At 34.4% G+C, this 21,041-nt stretch overlaps 3 protein-coding genes and 1 pseudogene across 4 annotated transcripts; 1 reads left to right on the forward strand and 3 right to left on the reverse strand.

Annotated features, from left to right (window-relative positions):
- Positions 1-5,549: 5,549 nt before the first annotated feature.
- LOC148578990 (uncharacterized) lies at positions 5,550-6,167 on the reverse strand. The gene is made up of 2 exons (XM_088501219.1): positions 5,972-6,167; positions 5,550-5,902 (listed from the first exon to the last, which is right to left on the reverse strand). Exons 1-2 carry the CDS (start codon positions 6,165-6,167, stop codon positions 5,631-5,633), a joined length of 468 nt encoding a protein of 155 aa, XP_088357345.1. The 3' UTR covers positions 5,550-5,630.
- A 1,481-nt stretch (positions 6,168-7,648) lies between these two features.
- LOC107623107 (E3 ubiquitin-protein ligase RMA1H1) lies at positions 7,649-9,721 on the forward strand. The gene is made up of 2 exons (XM_016325259.3): positions 7,649-7,760; positions 8,663-9,721. The coding sequence occupies exon 2, from the start codon at positions 8,708-8,710 to the stop codon at positions 9,407-9,409; it is 702 nt and encodes a 233-aa protein (XP_016180745.1). The 5' UTR covers positions 7,649-7,760; positions 8,663-8,707; the 3' UTR covers positions 9,410-9,721.
- Positions 9,722-14,586: 4,865 nt separating this feature from the next.
- Positions 14,587-16,810, reverse strand: LOC107623106 (pentatricopeptide repeat-containing protein At1g08070, chloroplastic pseudogene; annotated as a pseudogene). Its single transcript, XR_015904896.1, has one exon. The product of XR_015904896.1 is annotated as a pentatricopeptide repeat-containing protein At1g08070, chloroplastic pseudogene (transcript).
- Positions 16,811-17,790: 980 nt separating this feature from the next.
- LOC148578991 (uncharacterized) lies at positions 17,791-18,850 on the reverse strand. The gene has a single exon (XM_088503860.1). The coding sequence runs from the start codon at positions 18,749-18,751 to the stop codon at positions 18,281-18,283; it is 471 nt and encodes a 156-aa protein (XP_088359986.1). The 5' UTR covers positions 18,752-18,850; the 3' UTR covers positions 17,791-18,280.
- Positions 18,851-21,041: the final 2,191 nt, after the last annotated feature.

A 21,041-nucleotide genomic window follows, 5' to 3' on the forward strand; every position in this document is an offset into this window, starting at 1 on the left:
CTGTTAGGTGTTAGAAATAGAGATTGAAGTAGTATTAGGAATTAGTTTTTATGAAGTCTCTGAAAATTGTTATTAATAGTATATTAAATTTTGATTTGAAATAAAATTTATGATTAATTAATATATTTTGAAATGAATGAGGCAAACTAATTGATAAAATCTGTAGATATTATTATTATTATTATTATTATTATTATTATTATTATTATTATTAGTTGTTGGAATAAAATTTGAATTTTTAATTAACCTATTTTTGTTTTAATTGTATTGTACTAGAAGAAATAGAAATAGAAGTATGAATTTAGTAGGTTGTTTCATGAAGAATAATAATAATGTTAGTTGTTAATATATATATATATATATATATATATATATATATATATATATATATATATATAAAATAATTTATCATTACTGAAATTATTCTGGTTATTTAGTTAAGGTTAATTAATTTTTTTTATAAGGTAATAAATATGAATGTAAGATTTTTGTATAATAGATTTATTATGTATGTTTGAAATATTATATATTGGTAGTTATAACGGAAATGTGATATTGTAGAGTTTATGGATGTTGATATGTGACAACTTAAAGCCGCCGGACCCGTACAATCAAATTGGCGGATACAAAACATAGAAAGCTTTAGGAGGAGACCAAGCCCCATTACTAAGAGCAATAGCTGACCTGATAGAATCGTGCCGATCAGAGATAAGTCTTACACCATCACGTGTCACCACATGTTGACGCAAGTTATTTAAAAAAAAGTACCATGCATCATAAGTCTCTTCCTCCATAATGGCAAATGCAATATGCATGATGTTGTTATTGCCATCTTGTGAGTCTGCAACTAACAAACAACCTTATATTTTCTGTACAAATGAGTCCCGTCCACCTGTACTATTAGCTTGCAGTGTCTGAAGGCCCTAATACAAGGGTAATAACTCTAGAAGACTCGATGTAGTACACGGATATTAGGAACCAAATCATCCCCTGGTACGTAAGCATTGTTTCAAAGTGAACCACTGCTGACGGCTCCTCGTGACACATGGCCTCAAACCATATGAGCAAGGTTTCGTACGATGCTTTCCAACCTCCAAAAATTGACTCCACCGCCTTCTGCTTTGCGATAACTGATGGTGTAGTTAAACTTCGATTGTACTTCTGCAATGACTGATTTCACCTTTATAGATGGGTCAACCTCTACCAACGGCTTAATTGCTTCTGGAACTGTCTTGGAATCCAGTTTCGAATAGTCTTAAGAAATAGTAGATCTGGTACAAGTGTGACTACCATTGTACCTCCGTATCTCCCAGCTGTACTTCTTCTGCATTTTGGTAACCCTAATCAGCCAATCACGACCTGTGACATATTGTGTACATTTAGCATAGAATGTCGTCGGTTCCGACTCATACACCCGATAGTCTACACGTCTACGGATAGTGTAATCTTTCATTGCCTTGATTATTGCATCCCTCGAACTGAATTCTATTCCCACCGTGAATTCACCATCCGTCACAGCAAGAAGCTCTACTACAATCAAATAGCAGGATATATATTTTTATAAATAATCATTAAATATATATCTTAACAATTAAAATCTCTCTAAGGGTAATAACTAATAAATTATTTATTATGTATACAGTAATAAATCATTTATTATCTACACAATTGATAAATATACTTTAATAGATATAATCATAATAGTCTATATTCTAACTATTTTATCTACATAAAGACCTAGTAAATATAATCCATAGTAAAAAATCATTAACTCATAAATTAATCAAATGCTATGATCACAAATTATAATCCACAAATCACATATATTACTCAATTAACTTTATTGATCTACTACTTTAAACTATCATACAGTTATCTTTCTTTACATACCTGCATTCATATATTGGGAAAATTCTGGTGCATGCATAGCCTCCAAATCCAACGACCGCATGAAAGAAGGTTCCTGAAACGGATGTGGGTTTGCTAGTGCATTTGCAACTTCCGCCACATCTGGGTTTATAGTGCCGTCAGCTTCATCTTTGTCTTCACCTGGACTAACGATCTCATAGTTACTTTCAAATTCCTCCTCGCTATCACTATTATAATCTTCTAACTCAATATTTCGGTCCGCTTTAGATTGCTCGAACTCAATATACAACTTGATGTACGACATTCGGTGGCGATTTTCAATATAGATTGGAAACATTTCATGCATACTCGCTTCATCCGTCACGTATTTGGTCTGAAATTGAACGAACCCACCAAACACGGATAAAGGATACCTGTACAAAATACACGATACTCTCCTAAATATTTGAGAATCTATCTTCTCACAAATCACACCTTTTAATTCCTCAAATGACAATGTGAATGGAATAACAACATCTAATAAATTTTCACATACAAATTGAACTCCCTCATATGTTTGTAATAAAATCTGTCCATAACAATATATTTTTAACACAACTCTATCATCCATAATAATATACGTATTTAAATTTTAAACATTCTCAATCTCACTATTACTTTTTTGAAAAAATGAAAGGGAAAAATGAAAGAAGAGGAAGAACATGAGCTGATGAACTCACGATGATGAAGAAGAAGAAGAAGTGGGAAGATAAGCCTCAATGTAGTCCCTGAAGTTGCACTCGAGCCTCATAGTAGTCCCTGAACTTAAAAGTTCCTCAGAGTCATCCCCGAACTTGCACTCCGGGACTCAAAGTGGTCCTTCTGACAATTTCAGCACACGTGGTGCAACCGGAAAGCTTAGCTGGCAGCGTTGTTGACACGTGGGACTCACAATGGCTAGCTGATGTGGCAGAGTAAACTCTTCTGACTCAATTTGGTCCCTCAGGTGAAGTTAAAACCCTAATCCCCTTTTTAGAAGGCCACATTGTTCACTCTGCTGTCTCCTCATTGGTGCTGTGTTCTTCTGTTCTCCCTCTCTGAAACCCGAAGGTTATGGCTAGCACGAGCAATGCAGCTGGGAGCTCGAACAACCCACGATCGTTTGGAAGCATCATGAGGAGAATGAACAGAAATAGAGAAGCTCGTTTGCAAAAAATGAAAAAAAAAATCATGAGAAGCCTGGTTTCTCTGAAAGAGGTAAGCCAAAAATGAAAAAAAATGTGGTTCCTCTGTTTTTTGATATTGTTGTTAATCTAATATTCACAAAAGTTCAGGCCATTTTTTTCGATTGTAATTGGTGGGTATGAACGCCTCTGTTCTGTTCTCTGTGCTAGGGTTTGATCACTACTGGCTTTCGTAGTGGTTTGGCCAAGAAAATTGTAGAGTAGGAGTGTTTCTTGTGTTTTGATGATATGAAAATGTGTTCTTTATGTGTTAGGGTTTACTGCTCTTAGTGGAAGAGTTTCCAAACTGTTAATGTGTTTCAGGACAATGACTCTGATCAATGAATTTGTTAAACAGAGTTTGCATGATCACAGTAAAAGTAAAGATCTTTTGGAAGTTGAAATTTTTTGTAACTCTGATAATGGATTTTGAATTTGACTGATTTACCTAATTGCCTTTCTTTGTATTGGGTTGGTTTAGTTAAACTGAATGTAATATGTAATGCTGTTTAGTTAAACTGAGTGTGTGATCATAAAGGATTCTTGCATACATAAGTTAGAGTAATATAAAGTAATAAGTTTTGCAATTGCTAATGAAGTTAACTTAGCTATTGGAATAGTCAAATTGTTTGATGAATTTGGTCTGGACTAGTGGATTAGTTGTGGGAAAGGGTATGTAAATTTGAATGGTTTGATCCACCAAGATTGAAGTTAGGGTCTAGAGAACTGCTATCCTTAGTTACACTAAAATAATGTTCTTGATTTCACACTTTCTTATGTTCACATGACATAAATCATTAGCAACATGATCAAAATAAAGGTGAAATATCATATAATTTAACAGTTAACAACTAACAAAGTTAGGCACTCTATTCAATACCCCGGTCCACAATAACCTTTTTTTTCTAATAAAAATTTTGAAAAAAAAAATCACAAAATAATAGAAGACTTAACTTATATTGTTAATTTGAATATAGTGATAATATAGCACAGTAAAATATTAGAGGGAGAAGGAGAAGTAGAAAAGCAAGGGAGTGGTACTTTTGTTGCCAACTGTCAAGTAATGAAAATGAGAGAGTGAGAATGATGATGAAAATGGTAGAAGAAGATTAGGACTGAATCAATGCTATGATATGAAGAAGATAACAGATGCCATTTAATGAGCTTTCATTAACTACTATTTACCATTACTATTTCTAGATGGTTTTTCTTGTTTCATCTCCACTTTTAGTGTTGTATATTATTTTATTATTTTTTAACCTCTCTAGTTAGTGATTACTTTAGCTCCAAATTTGGCAGATTTTCTTTATTTCTGTGTGCCTTTTTTTGTTGGTAGTAAGTTGTAGTTGTATATATATATTTCCCTCAGTTGCAAAAGAAAAAAAAAAAGGGTCTTGGTCTTGGGTTTTGTGGGAAACTACACGGAGAGTGAAGTTTGGTGCTTGTCTTTGTGATTTATTTGCCAGTTTGGTTTAAGGCACATATTGCTGATTATATATGCTGAATTAATCCTGGACTGATTATATGATGTTAATACACTGGGCTGCTGTCCATATATGTAGAATTAATCCTGGACTGATTATATGCTGCATAATATTTTGTCAATCTATTGTTACTCATTTATCCTGTTCTGCATAATGTTCTGTAACAGTGCTGTGTAAGGACTAGTTTGATGTCACTTACATAAGTCTAGGGACTAGTTTGATGTCACTTGAACAAGTCTAGGGACTATTTTGATGTCACTTATATAACTGTAGGGACAGTTTTGCTGCCCGAAAACAACTATCTGACCCCTTCTTTGGTATCTGAAACAGGGCCTTATAAATGCAGTTAAGGAGGTTTTTCCAGATGTCCATCACAGATTCTGTGTTTGGCATCTGTGGAAGAACTTAAATAAGCAATGGAAGGATCTCCAGCTTAGAGGGCTACTTTGGAATTGTGCAAGATGTACTAGCCAAGATGGCTTCCTTGATATCATAAAAAAGATTGAAAGGGTTAATAAAGAAGCCTGGGAGTATTTGAACAAGTGGCCCTATGCAAGGTGCAACACAGGGAACTGCTACAAGGCTTGCAAATTTCATGAAGTTTGTGTCGAACCCTGGATTCAAGGCACCCAGACACAAAAAATGAAGATTAGGATGATTATGTTTAGAAAAAACAGGCTGTTTTTTTTTTTTATCTATTTTGCTGATGTTGTTTACAATGCCTAAAACATTGTCCCAGTATTGGAAATTTTAGAATTTGAATTTTATCAGGTCAATATGTCAACAACTTTGATATACTTAGTGTTTTGGCTCTATATTGTGTCTTTTTTGAGTAAAACATTACCAATATGAATTATGAATTATGACTTTATTGAATTGAGTTTTCTCCGCCTTTTGTTTATATCTTATCCTCTGTTACAAACTTAAGAGTAGTTCAAATCCTGTCCATTTCTATTTCATTGAAAAGAAGTCCAGGAACAAAAGTATGCATATAATCAAACACTTTAATTTCCATTTCTTTCAAACAAAAGGATAGGAACAAGTACATGAACAAGGAATGCATATAACATGCATGTCATTTGTTTTTTGCTAGATACAGTTGACCCTGCTGTCTATCCAGCTTTAATACAAGAACACCAATTACAATCAGCAGCATGAACACAAACATCAAAATTCTTCCCATTTTTAGAACCCTAATTTCAGCTTCTAATTTACCAAATTTCCAAGCCATCTTCATCTTCCATTCTTCATCATCAACTGAATGTCTTGTTCTATCATCACATGACATGGCATCTTCCAAAACTTTATCAACCCACATAAACAATCCACACCATTTCTTCCCACAGTCTGCACATCAAAGAAAATTCAATCAGCAAAATTTATATCCATAAATACAGCAATCAACAACAATAATACTTACATTGTAATTCGGGCAACCCAGGAACGGTCTCCCTGGATTAGAATCCGTCCCTGACCACCGCAGCACCGATCTCGACCCGCAAGCACACCATTCTGGCAAACGAGCTTCTCTGTTTCTGTTCATTCTCCTCATGATGCTTCCAAACGATCGTGGGTTGTTCGAGCTCCCAGCTGCATTGCTCGTGCTAGCCATAACCTTCGGGCTTCAGAGAGGGAGAACAGAAGAACACAGCACCGATGAGGAGACAGCAGAGTGAACAATGTGGCCTTCAAAAAAGGGGATTAGGGTTTTAACTTCACCTGAGGGACCAAATTGAGTCGGAAGAGTTTACTCTGCTACATCAGCTAGCCGTTGTGAGTCCCACGTGTCACCAACGCTGCCAGCTAAGCTTTCCGGTTGCGCCATGTGTGCTGAAATTGCCGGAAGGACCACTTTGAGTCCCGGAGTGCAAGTTCGGGGATGACTCTGAGGAACTTTTAAGTTCAGGGACTACTATGAAGCTCGAGTGCAACTCCAGGGACTACATTGAGGCTTATCTCAAGAAGTGGGGGCTTCTATGTGAAATTTTGATTTAAGTATACATAAACAATTAAATCGAATAGTCCAACCGTACTATCATTTCAAATTTTTTAGCAAGCACAAATCAGACCATCCGATTAGTGTCTTTCGCATAAAAAAAACAAAAAATTAGTGGATCCGATTTCATGCAACAAGAATTTCTGTTCCACACAAATTAGACAGTCTAATTTATGTTTTTTTTTTCTCTCTACAAAAAATCAAACGGTTCAATTTCTTCTTTTTAAATTTTAAAAAGTAACGCAGTCACAACAGCGTATTTAACCCAAAATTTTATAACCCAGCATATCTCACATTCGTGAAACATATAAAAAGAAATTAGCCACAGAGTAGAATGGGTCGCTTAGATAAAATCTAAAATAAAAAAGAAAAAAAAAATCTCATCTGGTGAACAGCTAGTGTAGGACATAGTGAACGTGTTGCCGCAACAAATTGAATCCTTTCGAGTTTCGATTGAGGACAGCAATAACTCTTTGATACCATGTATTAGCATATGTATATCCTGTTAATAAACTATTAAAAAAAAGTAGAAGTATATATTAAAAAAATTTAATCACTTGATAATTCTAGATGAGCAAAATAGGAATAATTTTTTTTCATATGAACATTTTATAAAATTATATTATGTATTAATTGTTGTTATTAATCACTAGAAAATGAGATTAACTAGAAAATCTAAAAAATCAATTAATTAATATTATTAATAATAAAAATAATAACAATAATATTGTATAAAAGTTTCACACAAGACAATCAATCTGCAAATGAAATTGGATGGGTGGGCCTTGGCTTCATATACAAGCTTTCACTTTTTCAATCTAGAGTAAATAATTCTTTTGATAAAATAATCTCAAAAAAATAGTAATAATAAAATAATATTTAAATAATATATTTTATTTAACAAAATTATTCAAATATTTAATTAATAATTATCTATTCTCATCTAAATTTTTTAGAGGTTAAAATATTTGTTTACTCTTGAATCTATTTCAGTCTCTCTCAACTATGTTTAGTTAAATATTTTAAAATAAAATAAAATAAAGAATAAATAGGACTCTAATATTTTATAAAATAAGGTTACATTATATCCATATCCAACAAGCAGAGAGCTTCACCATTGTCCATTGTCATTGTTTGGTTGGTTGCTACTTTCAAAGAGTTTTCTCCCTTCCACTCCCACTGCCAAAGCTGTTCCCTTTTTTCATCTGGGTATGTCTCTTCTTCCTTCTTCTCCTCTTTGCTCTCTCATATTCTCTTTTCTCACCTCATAGCTTTTATGTGCTGATTCTTTCTTATTTTCTCATATCATCATCATCTTTATGATCAAGTCTTTCTCTTTTATTTTTATTTTTTTTCATTATTACTCTTTTGTTGTTTTTGCTTTCTTGGCTCTACCTTGTAGCGTGTAGAACTGTAGATCTTGTGTTTCTCTTTGCTTTGCTTTTTGAGATTATATGTTTTATAGTTTGTGAAGTGAGCGAGAATCGCAGTGTCATGCCAGAATATGTGAGTGGGGACCTTAGCTTGTTTCATCATTCTTGAGATCTGTGATCAACCTTGGTTTCCAGATAGACCCTCCCTTGTCACCAAAATTTGCAGAAAAGCATGTGCATGTGGACGGGTAAAGAGGCAATTATTATGTGTGAACTTTGTAGGCATCAAAGTCAACCAATTAGCCATTTTTTCCCTTTGTTTGTGTGTGGTTCGGGTGAATCTCCAGAATATATATATATATATATATATATTGAGAGTCATAACATAAAATCTCTTCCCCTGGAGATTTTGAGAGTCTTTCTTACACGCGTGGTAGTAACAATGCATGATTTGTGGCTAAGTTCATAATTAAACATTTGGGTTGGTTTATTTACTGCTAGAGATTCTGTGTTTTAGTTGGGAAGGACTTAGAAGTTGGAGTGGTGAGTTCTTTGCCTACATAATTGCTTTGTTTGTTTCGGAGTCTATATACAACTTGGAGATTAGCACTGGAAATTTTGCTTAGGGAATTGTTGTACTGACCCTAACTATTCTGCTAAATACTAACCATCTTGGTGATATCTTGATTTAATTCAATTTACACTTTCATCTCATTTTGTCAATGTCAATTCTGCCAGATCTCTTTACTTGGTGACCAAATTCTTGAGAAGGGTTCTTTGGTTATGGCAATAGATCACTACTTCTCCAAGGAATGGAAAACCATCCCAAATTCGGCGACCGAGACAGAAAGCTGCAATGGCTGTTTTGATTGCAACATCTGCTTAGATTTCGCGCGAGAACCAGTAGTGACTTTATGTGGCCATCTTTACTGCTGGCCTTGCATCTACAAGTGGCTCCATGTCCAAAGTGATTCTCTAGCACCTGATGAGCCACCACAATGTCCTGTTTGCAAGGCTGATATATCCCACACCACAATGGTTCCTCTCTACGGCCGTGGCCAGGCTCCGTCTGATAGGAAGGCGTTGTCTCGTGATTTTTTCGTGCCCCCAAGGCCGCCTGCTTCCAGTGCTCAGTCTCTATTGACTGCAAATTCTCAGAGTGGACAACAGCTCCCATATCGAAATCCTTATCAGGGTCGGTATTTAAGCCCTGAGGAGGAAGATGCTGCCACTTCGCAGCTGCTCAATGGTGCTAGCATGAATCCAGGACCCCAACACCCTTCTTTGGTTGGAATGTTTGGGGAGATGTTTTATGCTAGAGTGTTTGGCAACTCGGAAAACTTGTATGCATACCCAAATTCTTATCAACCCATGACAAGTAATAATTCCAGATTGAGAAGGCAAGAGATGGAGGCAGATAAATGCTTGAACAGAATCTCAATTTTTCTCTTTTGTTGCTTCCTTCTGTGTCTCATTGTCTTCTGAAGAAGCAGCTTGATATTTAATTTATTCTCTTTTCTGTTGCATATTTTGTAAAGAAGCATGGACTACAAGATAGGACAGATTGGTAAATTTAACAGTTATCAGAGGCCAAAGAACATGACATATGTTCTTCTAGATTTAATTCTAAATTTAAGTAGTACATGATTGTGAAGTTAAATTTTGTAGTGTCATTTTCCTTTAGCTTGTTTTATTCTACCCTATGGACTATGGAGTTCAACTAGAGCATGTGGTTGTGGTACCTTTGTGGAACTAAAAGAAAAAGACTTCTTAATATGTAGAATTGCTTGATGATAATTTGTGTGTGTGTGGATATATATAATAAATGCAGCATGGTATGCTGGTGATCAATGGTGAAGAACCGAGCATGTTGAACTCTTTGAATTTTCAAAACATGGATAAAAGTGTCAAGACAATGATAGCTAGGTTTCTGTGAGTTGTCACTACACCATGGAATTGTGATTGTGGTTGTAATCATTTTTGTCTTCTCTAGTACACAAACAAAATAATCCCGAGTCTTCACTTTGAAAACTACTCTACCTAATTGCTAATCTCGACATGAAATTGTACAACAATAAAATCTTGTCCTAATGGTGAATCGGTTACATGGATTAAACAATGCTATTGAGTTCTATCATGTATTATGTCTACAAAAAGACCATTTACATGTAGATCTTGTTTGACTACTTCATGGATGATTTTCTTAAGTCTTCTTCTGTCTTTCATCTTATCCACCCTCCTGATTGGGTACTCTGTCAGTCTTCTTCTTACATCTCCAAACCACTTGAAACGTGATTCTACCATTTTTTCCACAATAGGTGCTACTCCAATTCTCTCTCTTATATCTTCGTTCCTTATTCTATCCAATCGCGTATAATCACTCATCATCTCTGCCACACTTAACTTATGTTCGTGCTCCCTTTGGCCGCCCAACACTCACTCTGTACAATAAAACATAGCCGGTTACACTTAAGTTTTAAAGACACTTTTTTGTCACATATGAAACCAGACGCATTCTGCCATTTTGACCAATCTGCTTGGATCTTATGATTTATACGCTGTTTAATTTTTTCATTATCCTGTATGGTGCACTCAAAATATTTAAAACTTTTAATTTTTTGTAGGATGTTTTCTCCAATCTTCACCTCTTTATTATGGTTTTTTCTTTGGCAGCCGAACTTACATTCCGTATACCGTCTTGCTACGGCTTATGCGCAAACCATACACTTCTAGAGCTTTTCTCCATAAATCAAACTTCTTATTTTGGTCTTCCTTTGACTCTCCCATAAGAACGATATCATCGGCAAAAAGCATGCACCATGACACAAGCTCTTGGATATGCTCTGTGAGTACTTCTAAAGCTAATGTGAAAATGTATGGACTTAATGAAGATACTTGGTGTAATCCTATACCAATAGAAAATTTCCTTATCACATCACTTTGAGTCTTCACATTAGTTATAGCTCCATCATACATGTCTTTAATTGTACGAATATATGTGATCCTTACTCTCTTTCTTTCCAAAACCTTCCATAAAACCTCCTTTGGTACCATATTATACGCTTTTTGCCTTTTTCCAAATCAATAAACATCATATGTAGATCTTTTTTATTACTACGATGTCTCTCCATCATCCTTCTTAACAGGTATGTAGCTTCAGTGGTGGATCTGTCTGGCATAAAACCAAATTGGTTCTCTGTTACTTGTGTCTCTTGTCTTAGCCTTCATTCTATCACCATTTCCCATAACTTCATGGTATGACTCATGAGCTTGATCTCTCTATGATTTTTGCAACTCTGCATATCTTTCTTATTCTTGTAGATAGGTACCAAGGTGCTCTTTCTCCACTCATCTAGCATTTTATTTGACCTTAAAATCTCATTAAAAAACTTGGTTAACCAACTCATGCATTTTTCTCCAAGGTCTTTTCAAACTTCAATCGGAATATTATCATATTCTACTATCCTACCATTTTTCATACGCTTTAGAGTCTCTTTTACCTCGAAGTCTCGAATCTTTCGATAATACTCAAAGTTTTAATTTTCTTCCCTCGTGCATAACTGACCAAGGCTTGGAAGAGTCTTCTGTCCTTCATTAAATAACTCGTAGAAGTAGTTTTTCTACCTTTCATTGATCTTCTCGTCTTGAGCCAGAATCTCTCAGTTTTTATCCTTTATGCACTTAACCTGATCCAAGTCTCTTCTTCTTTCACGGCTCTTTACGATTTTATATATATTTTTTTCTCCGTTCTTCGTGCCTAAAGACTAGTAGAGACCCTTATATGCTCTTGTTCTTGCTTCACTTATAGCCACTTTTGTCTTTTTTTAGCCGCCTTATATTTTTTTCAATTATCTGCATTGCGGCACAAAGACCACTCTTTAAAACACTCATTTTTCCCTTTATCTTTTCTTGTACACTCGTATTCTACCACCAGAACTCTTTTACTATTCTTCTAATAACTTCTGTCATCTCTCTCCACATCTCCTCCGCGTTTCCATCTCCTTTTCACTTTGCTTCTTCTCCTACCTGTCTTATTAGGAGTTTCTTTGTTCCTCACCTTTCATCTGTCATCACCTCGTCCTTGAGTTCTTCGTATGATGTCTTTTCCTCAACTTTTACTCAACACGAAAATCCATGACGAGCATCCTATGTTGTGTTATTAAATTCTCTTCCAGAATAATTTTACAATTAATGCAAAATTTTTGGTTGACTCTCCTTAACAAGAAGAAGTCGATTTGAAAGGTTATCATGTCACTCCTATAGGTTATAAGATGTCCGTCTCTCTTTTTAAAACATGTATTTGCGATAAGAAAGTCAAAAGTTGAGGAAAAGTCCAAAATAGTTTTACCCTCGGTATTGACCACCCGAAACCATGGTCTCCGTGAATACTTCTATACCTAATCACTTCTATTCCAATATAGCCATTTAAATCTTCTCCTAAGAAAATCTTATCTCCCAAAAGTATGTCTTGAACCAAACTCTCTATATCCTCCCAAAATCTTATCTTGTGTTGCTCATCTGATTCCACTTGCGGTGCATAGGTGCTAATACCTACCCCATTCCTATTTTTCACATTTTTTGTATACCAAAATTTGAATCCAGAGGTATCCAACTCCCTAACCTTCACACCGACCCATTTTATTTCTTCTAGGTAGGGCTGGTAATCTATACCCTACTCGCGGGTACTCAACCAGACCAACCCGTTCGAGTAGGGTTGTCTACCTGACCCGCTGCGGGTAGGGTAGGGTACGGGTTCAGCATATACCCTACCCTACTTTACCCGCACCCCTAATATATTATATAATATATATGTAAAAGTTATGTATGTAATAAAGAAAGTGAATGTTGAAGTCACAATCTTCCTCTTATAAAAACTTGAAATAACCACTAAGTTAGTTAATGATAATATTATTTGTAATTTTATGTTAGATTTTTTTAAGATTTTATTAATTTTAATTTGAACTTAGTTTTTTATTTTCTATTTTATTAATATGTATGAAATTTGAAATGGTTGAATTTTATATTTGCTTAAAATTTTTTTATTTTTTTGCGGGTAGGGTCGGGTAGGTTAGGGTTTAGAACTTTAGGGTGTGGGTAGGGCTAGGGTTGAGAAATTCTCAACCCGCGGTAGGGTAGGGTAGAATTTTAAAAAAGTTTTCAACCCGTGGGTAGGGTTAAGGTAGAGTCCAAATCTCCCTACCCTATCATACCCGTTGCCAGCCCTACTTGTAGGTACATGATGTTAATTTTCTTCTTTGTCATGGTATCCACCACCTCTATGGATTTTCCTATTAGAGTGTCTATGTTACATGTCTCAAATCTCAATTTTCTGTCGCTCCGACCTTTACCTTTACCTTTTTCTTTGTGAACTATCTTATTTACCCTCATCCGTTCACGAAAATGCGAGAACCCTTACTCATTTAACACTACACCCGAACACTGATGCATCAACTCTTTCTCATTTGACACTGTACGCGAGCCATACAACGCACTACTTTCGGGTAACGACCTAGTTTTAGCGCAATAACGTCTTTGATCCATGTCATAAAGATTCGACTAAATTTTTATGTTGGTTGTCAAAGATCTAACATAATCCTCCTCCTTTATTCGGGTTTAGAACCGGCTATGTACTGCAGGTGTAGCATAAGTGGAGTTCTTGATATGAAACTATAATTAAAAAAAGGTATTTGCTATGGTGCCTAAAAAGTATTGTCTAATTACTAAAATAGATAAAATAATTAATTTTACATTTTAAAGTATAAAAATTAAAATTTTTTAAATATTTTAAAATTACTATAAAAAATAATTTAAGCAAAAATTAAGCACTAAACAAAAGACACAGTAGAATTGGCCTTAAAAAAAATCCTATGCAAGATAGTAAAACACATATTTAAGCTATCAATATTAAAGTTATCAACATGCATATGTGTCACTTAACTCGCTAATTAGACTTTAAAAAGTTGCACACGTCAATGGAGTATAAGATAATTGACTCTAGTTGATGATTTGAGAAATCTGTAATTTTTTATCAATCAGTGATTAATATATTTGCTTTAAACGAAAAATAATATAAGTTTGAAAAAATGACTCTATGATAATAGAATTTTCTCAAGAACATACATTCTTGAAAGATGCATGCAAATCAATTGAAACCAAGTACAACCTCACGCATGTGCCTCCTTGTTTTTCTTCCCCATCACTTTTGGGAACGTACACCTATCTTCCCATGTTCTGCCAATGAATTTGTGTTTTCTTTGGGACATGTCATACATATGCCACTCATGCAGCTTTCTTTATCTTTGTCTTTTAGTTTTGTTCTTTCATTCATGTTCTTTAATTTGTCATGTCATATGATGTTTCGCACGTAATTAAAGAATCACATCTAGAATAACTAATCAGGTATTAATTTAGTATGCTGCCTCCACAATATTCTGTCATTCAATATTTGTTTGTCGTTTGCTGTGTTTTTGGGTCAGAAACTCAGATGGGTTCATTCCTTGGACATTGGGCTTCTGTCAACTGTGGGAATTTCAATTCAGTTATTAACTCCAAATCCTATTAAGAGAATCAAAGATTCAAAACTGGAAATCTACCATCAAGAGATTTTATCAAGAAACAAAGTGTTGATGGAAAAAAAAAATCTATTTAGAGAGTTAGCTCTGCCAATCCACAAACACAGTAAAACTTAACTGCATTGTACAAGAATAGAATAAGTCATATTTGAGTTGAGTCACCTAAAAATAGAAAAAGAGGTCATATTTGAGTCTTAATTATATACAGAAGTACAAAATTGTTGAGGATGGTCACTTATTTTTCAACCTTTGGAATTTATATAATCAAAATTGGTTTATACAGTTCACAAATTCATTGATCCTGACCATTACGTTCTCTAGGCAACACATAAATCTGAAGCCAATATCTGGTTGGTGGGCATCTCAAGCTGAATCCAACTACACCCTGCAATCTTCTTCAATCCAACCCCTCTCATTCGTCTTCGAACCTTATTAGAATCATCCCATCTTTCAGAACTTGCATAAAGATTAGACAACAAAGCAAGTGTACCAACACCAACATTATCTCTGTTACTGAGTTGTCCCTTGATCCATTCAGACATTTTCACATTGCCATGAACTTTACATGCTTGAAGAAGGGAACCCCAAATGGGTCCTTCAGCTTCAACAGGCATACCTTTAAGGAAAGCCTCTGCTTCTTCAAAAAGACCAGCCCTTCCATACATGTCAACCATGCAACCATAATGCCTCATTTGAGGCTCAATGCCATAAGTATCCTTCATAGCTTTGAAGAACATAACACCTTCACTCACCATTCCTTCATGACTGCATGCAGACAACAAACCAATGAATGTGACATCATCAGGGGAAACACCATGAACCACCATCTGCGAAAAGAGCTGCAACGCTTGTTTACCGTGACCACTCATCGCCATGCCGCAAATAACGGCACCCCAAGAGATAACATCCTTATGCACAATGATGTTGAAAATCTCGAACCCCATTTTCATGTCACCACACTTAGCATACATGTTGAGCAATGCATTTCCAATGTTACCATCAATCAGAAGGTCACACCTTGAATCAATGTAGGAGTGCACCCATTGCCCCAAATTCAAAGCACCCTCAGAAGCACATGCAGATAATACCGTGACCACAGTTGCTTCATTTGGCTCAGCTTCTCCTTCATCCACCATCCTCTTAAACACATCCACAGCTTCCTCACAACGCCCTCCTTGTGCATAAGCCATCACCAAACTCGTCCAAGAAATCACATCCCTCTTAGGCATTTTCACAAACAGTTTCTCTGCATTCACAAAAGACCCGCACTTCCCGTACAAATTTAACATTGCATTATACAAAGTCAAGTTCCCATCAATAATCCCGGTTTTAATCCCATAACCATGAATCGCCTTGCCGAATTTCAGAGCTTTCATGGCAGAACACGCGGACAAGGCACTAACGAGTGTTGCCGCATTGGGCATCACGTCCATGGAGGCAAATTTCTCGATGGCTTCTGATTCAAATCCGCACTTAGAGAGTCCCGAGATGATCGAAGTCCACGAAACGACGTTAGGGTCAGAGATGGAGTGAAAAACTTGCCTTGCGGAAACGACGTCGTTTTGAAGAAGGTAGGAGTGTATGAGCGAATTCTGGATGAAGATATCGGAGAAATGACCAGTCTTGACGAGGTGCGCGTGGATTTCGAGGGATTTGGAGCGCGCGTGGAGTAAGGTACATGCCCTGAGTGCGTGGGTGAAGGTATAGTGGTTGTGGGTGAAGGGATGAAGAAGCATTGTGTTGTAGAGAAAGATGGCATCTTTAGGGTTGGATGAGGTTGCGAGATTCCCTAGCAATGGATTTAGGAATTGGGGGTTAGGGTTCTTGATGAACTGAGCTCGTACTTGATTCAAACTCGATAGCTTCTTCATCACTCCATTGGTTTCAGGTCCGTACGAGGTTTGTGAAACCTGTCTCTGTCTGCATACTCTGTTTTCTTCTTTTGTATATTCTATTAAATTTTAGGGGTTTTATTTGAACTTAACGATACATATATTTGAACCTTTTTCTCTTTATGATTTTTTATGATTTGACCATCTATATTATATATGTTTCAATTGCTGCGGAGGCATATACTATAGTATATGGAGTGAAAAACTTGCCTTGCACAAACAAATTCATTTTCTACTGAATGAATTCCTCTGTATCATGCATTCTTATTTTCATGTCTATGGTCTTGAGTCTTGACTCGAGTATATGATCATGGGTGGTTGAAAGGCCCTGGTTACTAGTAAGAGCTGTACATAACATCCCATTTCTAGCATGTAGGGACCTCATTAAGTATGATTTTTTATTGTTCTTATCCACTGCCTAATGTAGCTTTGGATCCTCAGTATATTCTAGGACCCTGAAAAATCTCTCATTGGATTCTAGGATTTTTGGAATTCTGTTTTGTTGTTATTATTATTTTCTGTGGAATTCTGTTTTGTTCTTATAATGATATGAGTTGTCTATTGAAAATTATTAGCCTCTATGTGAACTTTACTGCTTTCTATTCTCTTTTTACCATCATTGCCTGCCTGGAAAGTCTTTTGTTGTCACAATCTTTCAATGAAGACAAATTGTTTCATAGATAACCGTCCAAGCTTTATAAGGTAACTGTTCCACTGGATTATGGTGGTGATGTTATTAGACTGTTGCTTTATTGAAGTTTCTTTCAACAAAGACTAAGCAGAAAGACATGAGGAAACATATTTTTTCTTTTTGCCATTATTTTTGTCTATCGAAAGCTGCAATTTTTGCATGCTCTCGGTGTATTAAAACTCTTTTACAATATGATTAAACGATGAAAGGATATGTAAATTTGGATATTTACAGATTTTCAGGCCCATCACCCATGAAATTGCTGGTATATTAGTTGCAGTTCTTCATGCAACTTTGTCAAGATTATTTCATTCGGAAGTGACTATACAACCAAATTTTCAAACTTTTAAATTGCTGGTTTATTAGTTGCAGTTCTTCTTTATCAAAGAACTTGTCACTCACAAGTTGTTGTACAACCAATTTTTCAAACTTTTATGTCAGTTACTTAAGATTTTGAATCTTGAGTGTGGCGAATAGGGATCTTCTTTTGAATAATTGAAAAGTTAACTATTTTACAAAATCGTTTAATCATGTTCGTTATTTTAGATTACCATTCACGCTTTGATTATGAAAAGTGATTATTTTACTGACATAATGATATATAATTAGATGCACATATAAAATTACTTTACATTGTCCATATATCAAAATTATATTCATAATTTAATTATCCTCTTTGGAGTTCATTGAAACCGAACAATTCAGGCATTTGACAATGATTTTTTCTTTCTTTTTCCTTGTTGAGTTTGTTGAATTTTGATCACTTAATTTATTACACATGAAAAAGTATAAGGGGAAGGTTAGGCACTAGTCAAATTCAGATAATAATGGCTAATAGAAAAAATGAAACTGATAACCACATCTAGAATGCGACAGATTAGAACTACATACTATGTACTCTAATTAATGCAAGACAAAAAGTTCTGCAAATGAAGCAATGATTTGAGCCAGTATTATGTGAGAATATCTTATCACACTGCATTGCCAAAGTGGCATATATTTCACAAAGCATCACCCTCCATTATATTCCTACTTAGTTTAACAGAGTACCCTGTTTTGTAACATACATCTCTTGCAAGCAGCAACCTTAAGTAGATTATTTTCTGATTCTTAACTTCTAACATGTCAATTCAACTAAGCAAAAGTACCCTTCTTTTGTAATATACATCTCCAGAAACCAGTAACCTTGGAAAATATTTTCTCAACTGAGACTCTCCCTAGAGGAAGAAGAATGTAAGAACTCAATGCAATCTTGGACTGCTTTAGCACGATGCGAATCGGTGTTGTCTGATGATGGTCGTGGCCTAATCGAAGAAGAAGCAGATGAGGAAGAAGAAACCTTTCTTGAGGATCTCCTCCTCATAGAAGCAACTCTTATAACACTTGCAACCTTTGCTCCAAGCCTTAGTAGGAACCTCACAGGTGACAACCTTGGATCTTTGGGCAACCTCAAAGACCATGTTCCAGTGACCCTTTTCCTGTTTCTCTTGAGAAAGATGGTCTCTTTCTCATTGACATCAACACTACAGCACATTCTGGACATGTATCTGAAATTTCCAATTGCAGATAAAGCCAATTGGTAACAACTTTTTTGTAGAAAATAAACAGAGGAGAGGCAGAGAGGGAATAAGAAGCAAGAGGAGACAGTTGGAAAGGTTTTGAAAGTGGGCATAAATATATAGAAATCAAGATTTTAAGAAACGTGCTAATTAGCATAGTTTTATAACTACAATGCAACTAAAGTATATATATAGTAGGATCAAAGTTCTATTGGGGGGCTGTTATATATAGATAATATCAGATATATATGATCCTAAAGAAAATGATGCTCCAAGAACATTTAAGGACCTAGGTGGGGTTGTTTCTAGATGTGAGAGCAACCTGATTTGTAGAACAAGTAAGCTCCTTATACGTGCATGAGACATGTACACATGGGCTTGTATGTTAAATCAAAATAAAACCATTAATGCATGAGGCCTACCACCGTGAAGTGTTGTTGAGGAAAAGTATGAAAAGTTAGAAATATTGAGTGAAAAAGTGTAAAGATGAAGAAGGGAAATCAAAGATGAGAATTATTACCTACAACAACTCTAAGGGAGTATTTTTGGACTCTTAGACGTATACATAAATTAAAACGATTTTAAATTTCACTTTGCATCAAAGATAATTGATGAAATGAAATTTGTCTCATTTTAAAGAAATTGTTTCATTTTAGTAGAGAACTAATTAGATTTTGTCACCTTACATAAAATTTAAAATAAATTAAAACCAAACGTTGGAGTGATAAATTTGACATTTAGTTTTAAATCATCATTGATAACATGTAGTTCCACAAATATTGATATATCATTTATTAAAATAAAAAATAAAATTAAACTAAAATTAAATATTAAAGATACTATTATAAAACACTTAAGTGAATTATATTTTATAGAGAAAAAGATAAATACATCACTGGCTTTTTAATTCGAAGACAAATAAATTCTTAACTAATTGAAAATATAAAAACGTCTCAGATTTTTTAAATTACGAGATATTTAAGTTTCTGCGTTTAAAATATATAAGAATAAATCGGTCATCTGAAAAAATTTAGATGTCTCATATTTTAAAAAATAAAAGATATTTTTTAAATTTTTAATTCATTGAAGATTTATTTGTCTTTGAAATAAAAAATTAATTACTTATATATTATTTACTTTATTTTATATACGTGTCACATTAGACTGAATTATAATAACTAATATTTTTATCTAAAACTTCATTATGTTAATAGATGGAAATAATTGATCTAATTATACTTAAATATTTCGAAGATATGCAGTAATTTCTCTAAGAAATAGGTCAAAAGCTAGAGTGGTGTGGGGCCATGGAGGCTGATTTAGAAGAGACAAGAATAAGAGGGTTGAGGTTAACATGATAAATAGAGCATAGGGAAACCAAGAGACATTTTCCGATATGCGTTGCTTTTGAGGGGCCTCCACCTTCCCTGCCTTTTGCTAATTATCTGGTTTTTGCTTGACAGTTGATAATGATGAGTTAGGTTTAAATTTAACTCTATTTATTGCAAGCCTATCTCAGTTTTCATATTCACCCTTCAATTTGTTGACCTGATAAAGTAGACCTCAATTTCAATTAGATTAAGGTTCAGTTTGGATAAATAATTTAATTAATTTTTTTTAAAAAAATAATTTAAATAATAAATATTTATATTAAAAGTTATTTATAAATAAGTTATTTTATATTTAATTTTTTAGTTTTAAAAATATTTATTTTAAAAAAAATGTGATAAAAAAATTTTTATTATGAGAGAAGTCATTTTTTTTAATTTCTTTATAAATATTTAAATAATTTTTTAAAAAACTATAATTTAATTTTAAAAATTGTACCAGATATTAATACTATTATTTTTTATAAGTCAAAAATTCAAAAAAATAACTTTTGAAAATTTTCAAACGGCCCCTAAATCATTAACAAATTTTAAGCGGGAATAACAAAAAAATCTATAATACTGAGACAGAGACTGTGAGACTGAAATTCAGTATCATGTTTGTGGTTCAGAGACTGGTACTAAAATTTCTGTCTCTGTCTCCAAAATTTCAGTATTTCAGTACCTCCAAAACGTGAGGACACAGGAGACTACAATTTTTAGAGATGGGAACTGAAATTTTAATAACATTTTATACCTAAAATACCTTCATTTCAATTAGTTAATTCCAATTTTGTCCTTTATACAAATTAAATTAGAATTTCATTCTTATTTCAATTTCTATCTCTCACTTTGCACCAAACAGAATACTGAGAGATTTATTTCAATCTTTGTCTCTCAGTCTCAGTCTTTCCGTCTCTCTCTCTTCACCAAACGCTACCTAACAATATATAATGGCAATACATAAGTTTAGTGTCCAAAATTCTTTTTCAATTTTGCCCGTCCTAATAATCTATTTCACTATATATCAGTTATT

This window comes from Arachis ipaensis, chromosome B10 (assembly GCF_059453495.1).
Source record: "Arachis ipaensis isolate K30076 ecotype BB chromosome B10, ASM5945349v1, whole genome shotgun sequence".
Taxonomy (NCBI): Eukaryota; Viridiplantae; Streptophyta; class Magnoliopsida; order Fabales; family Fabaceae; genus Arachis; species Arachis ipaensis.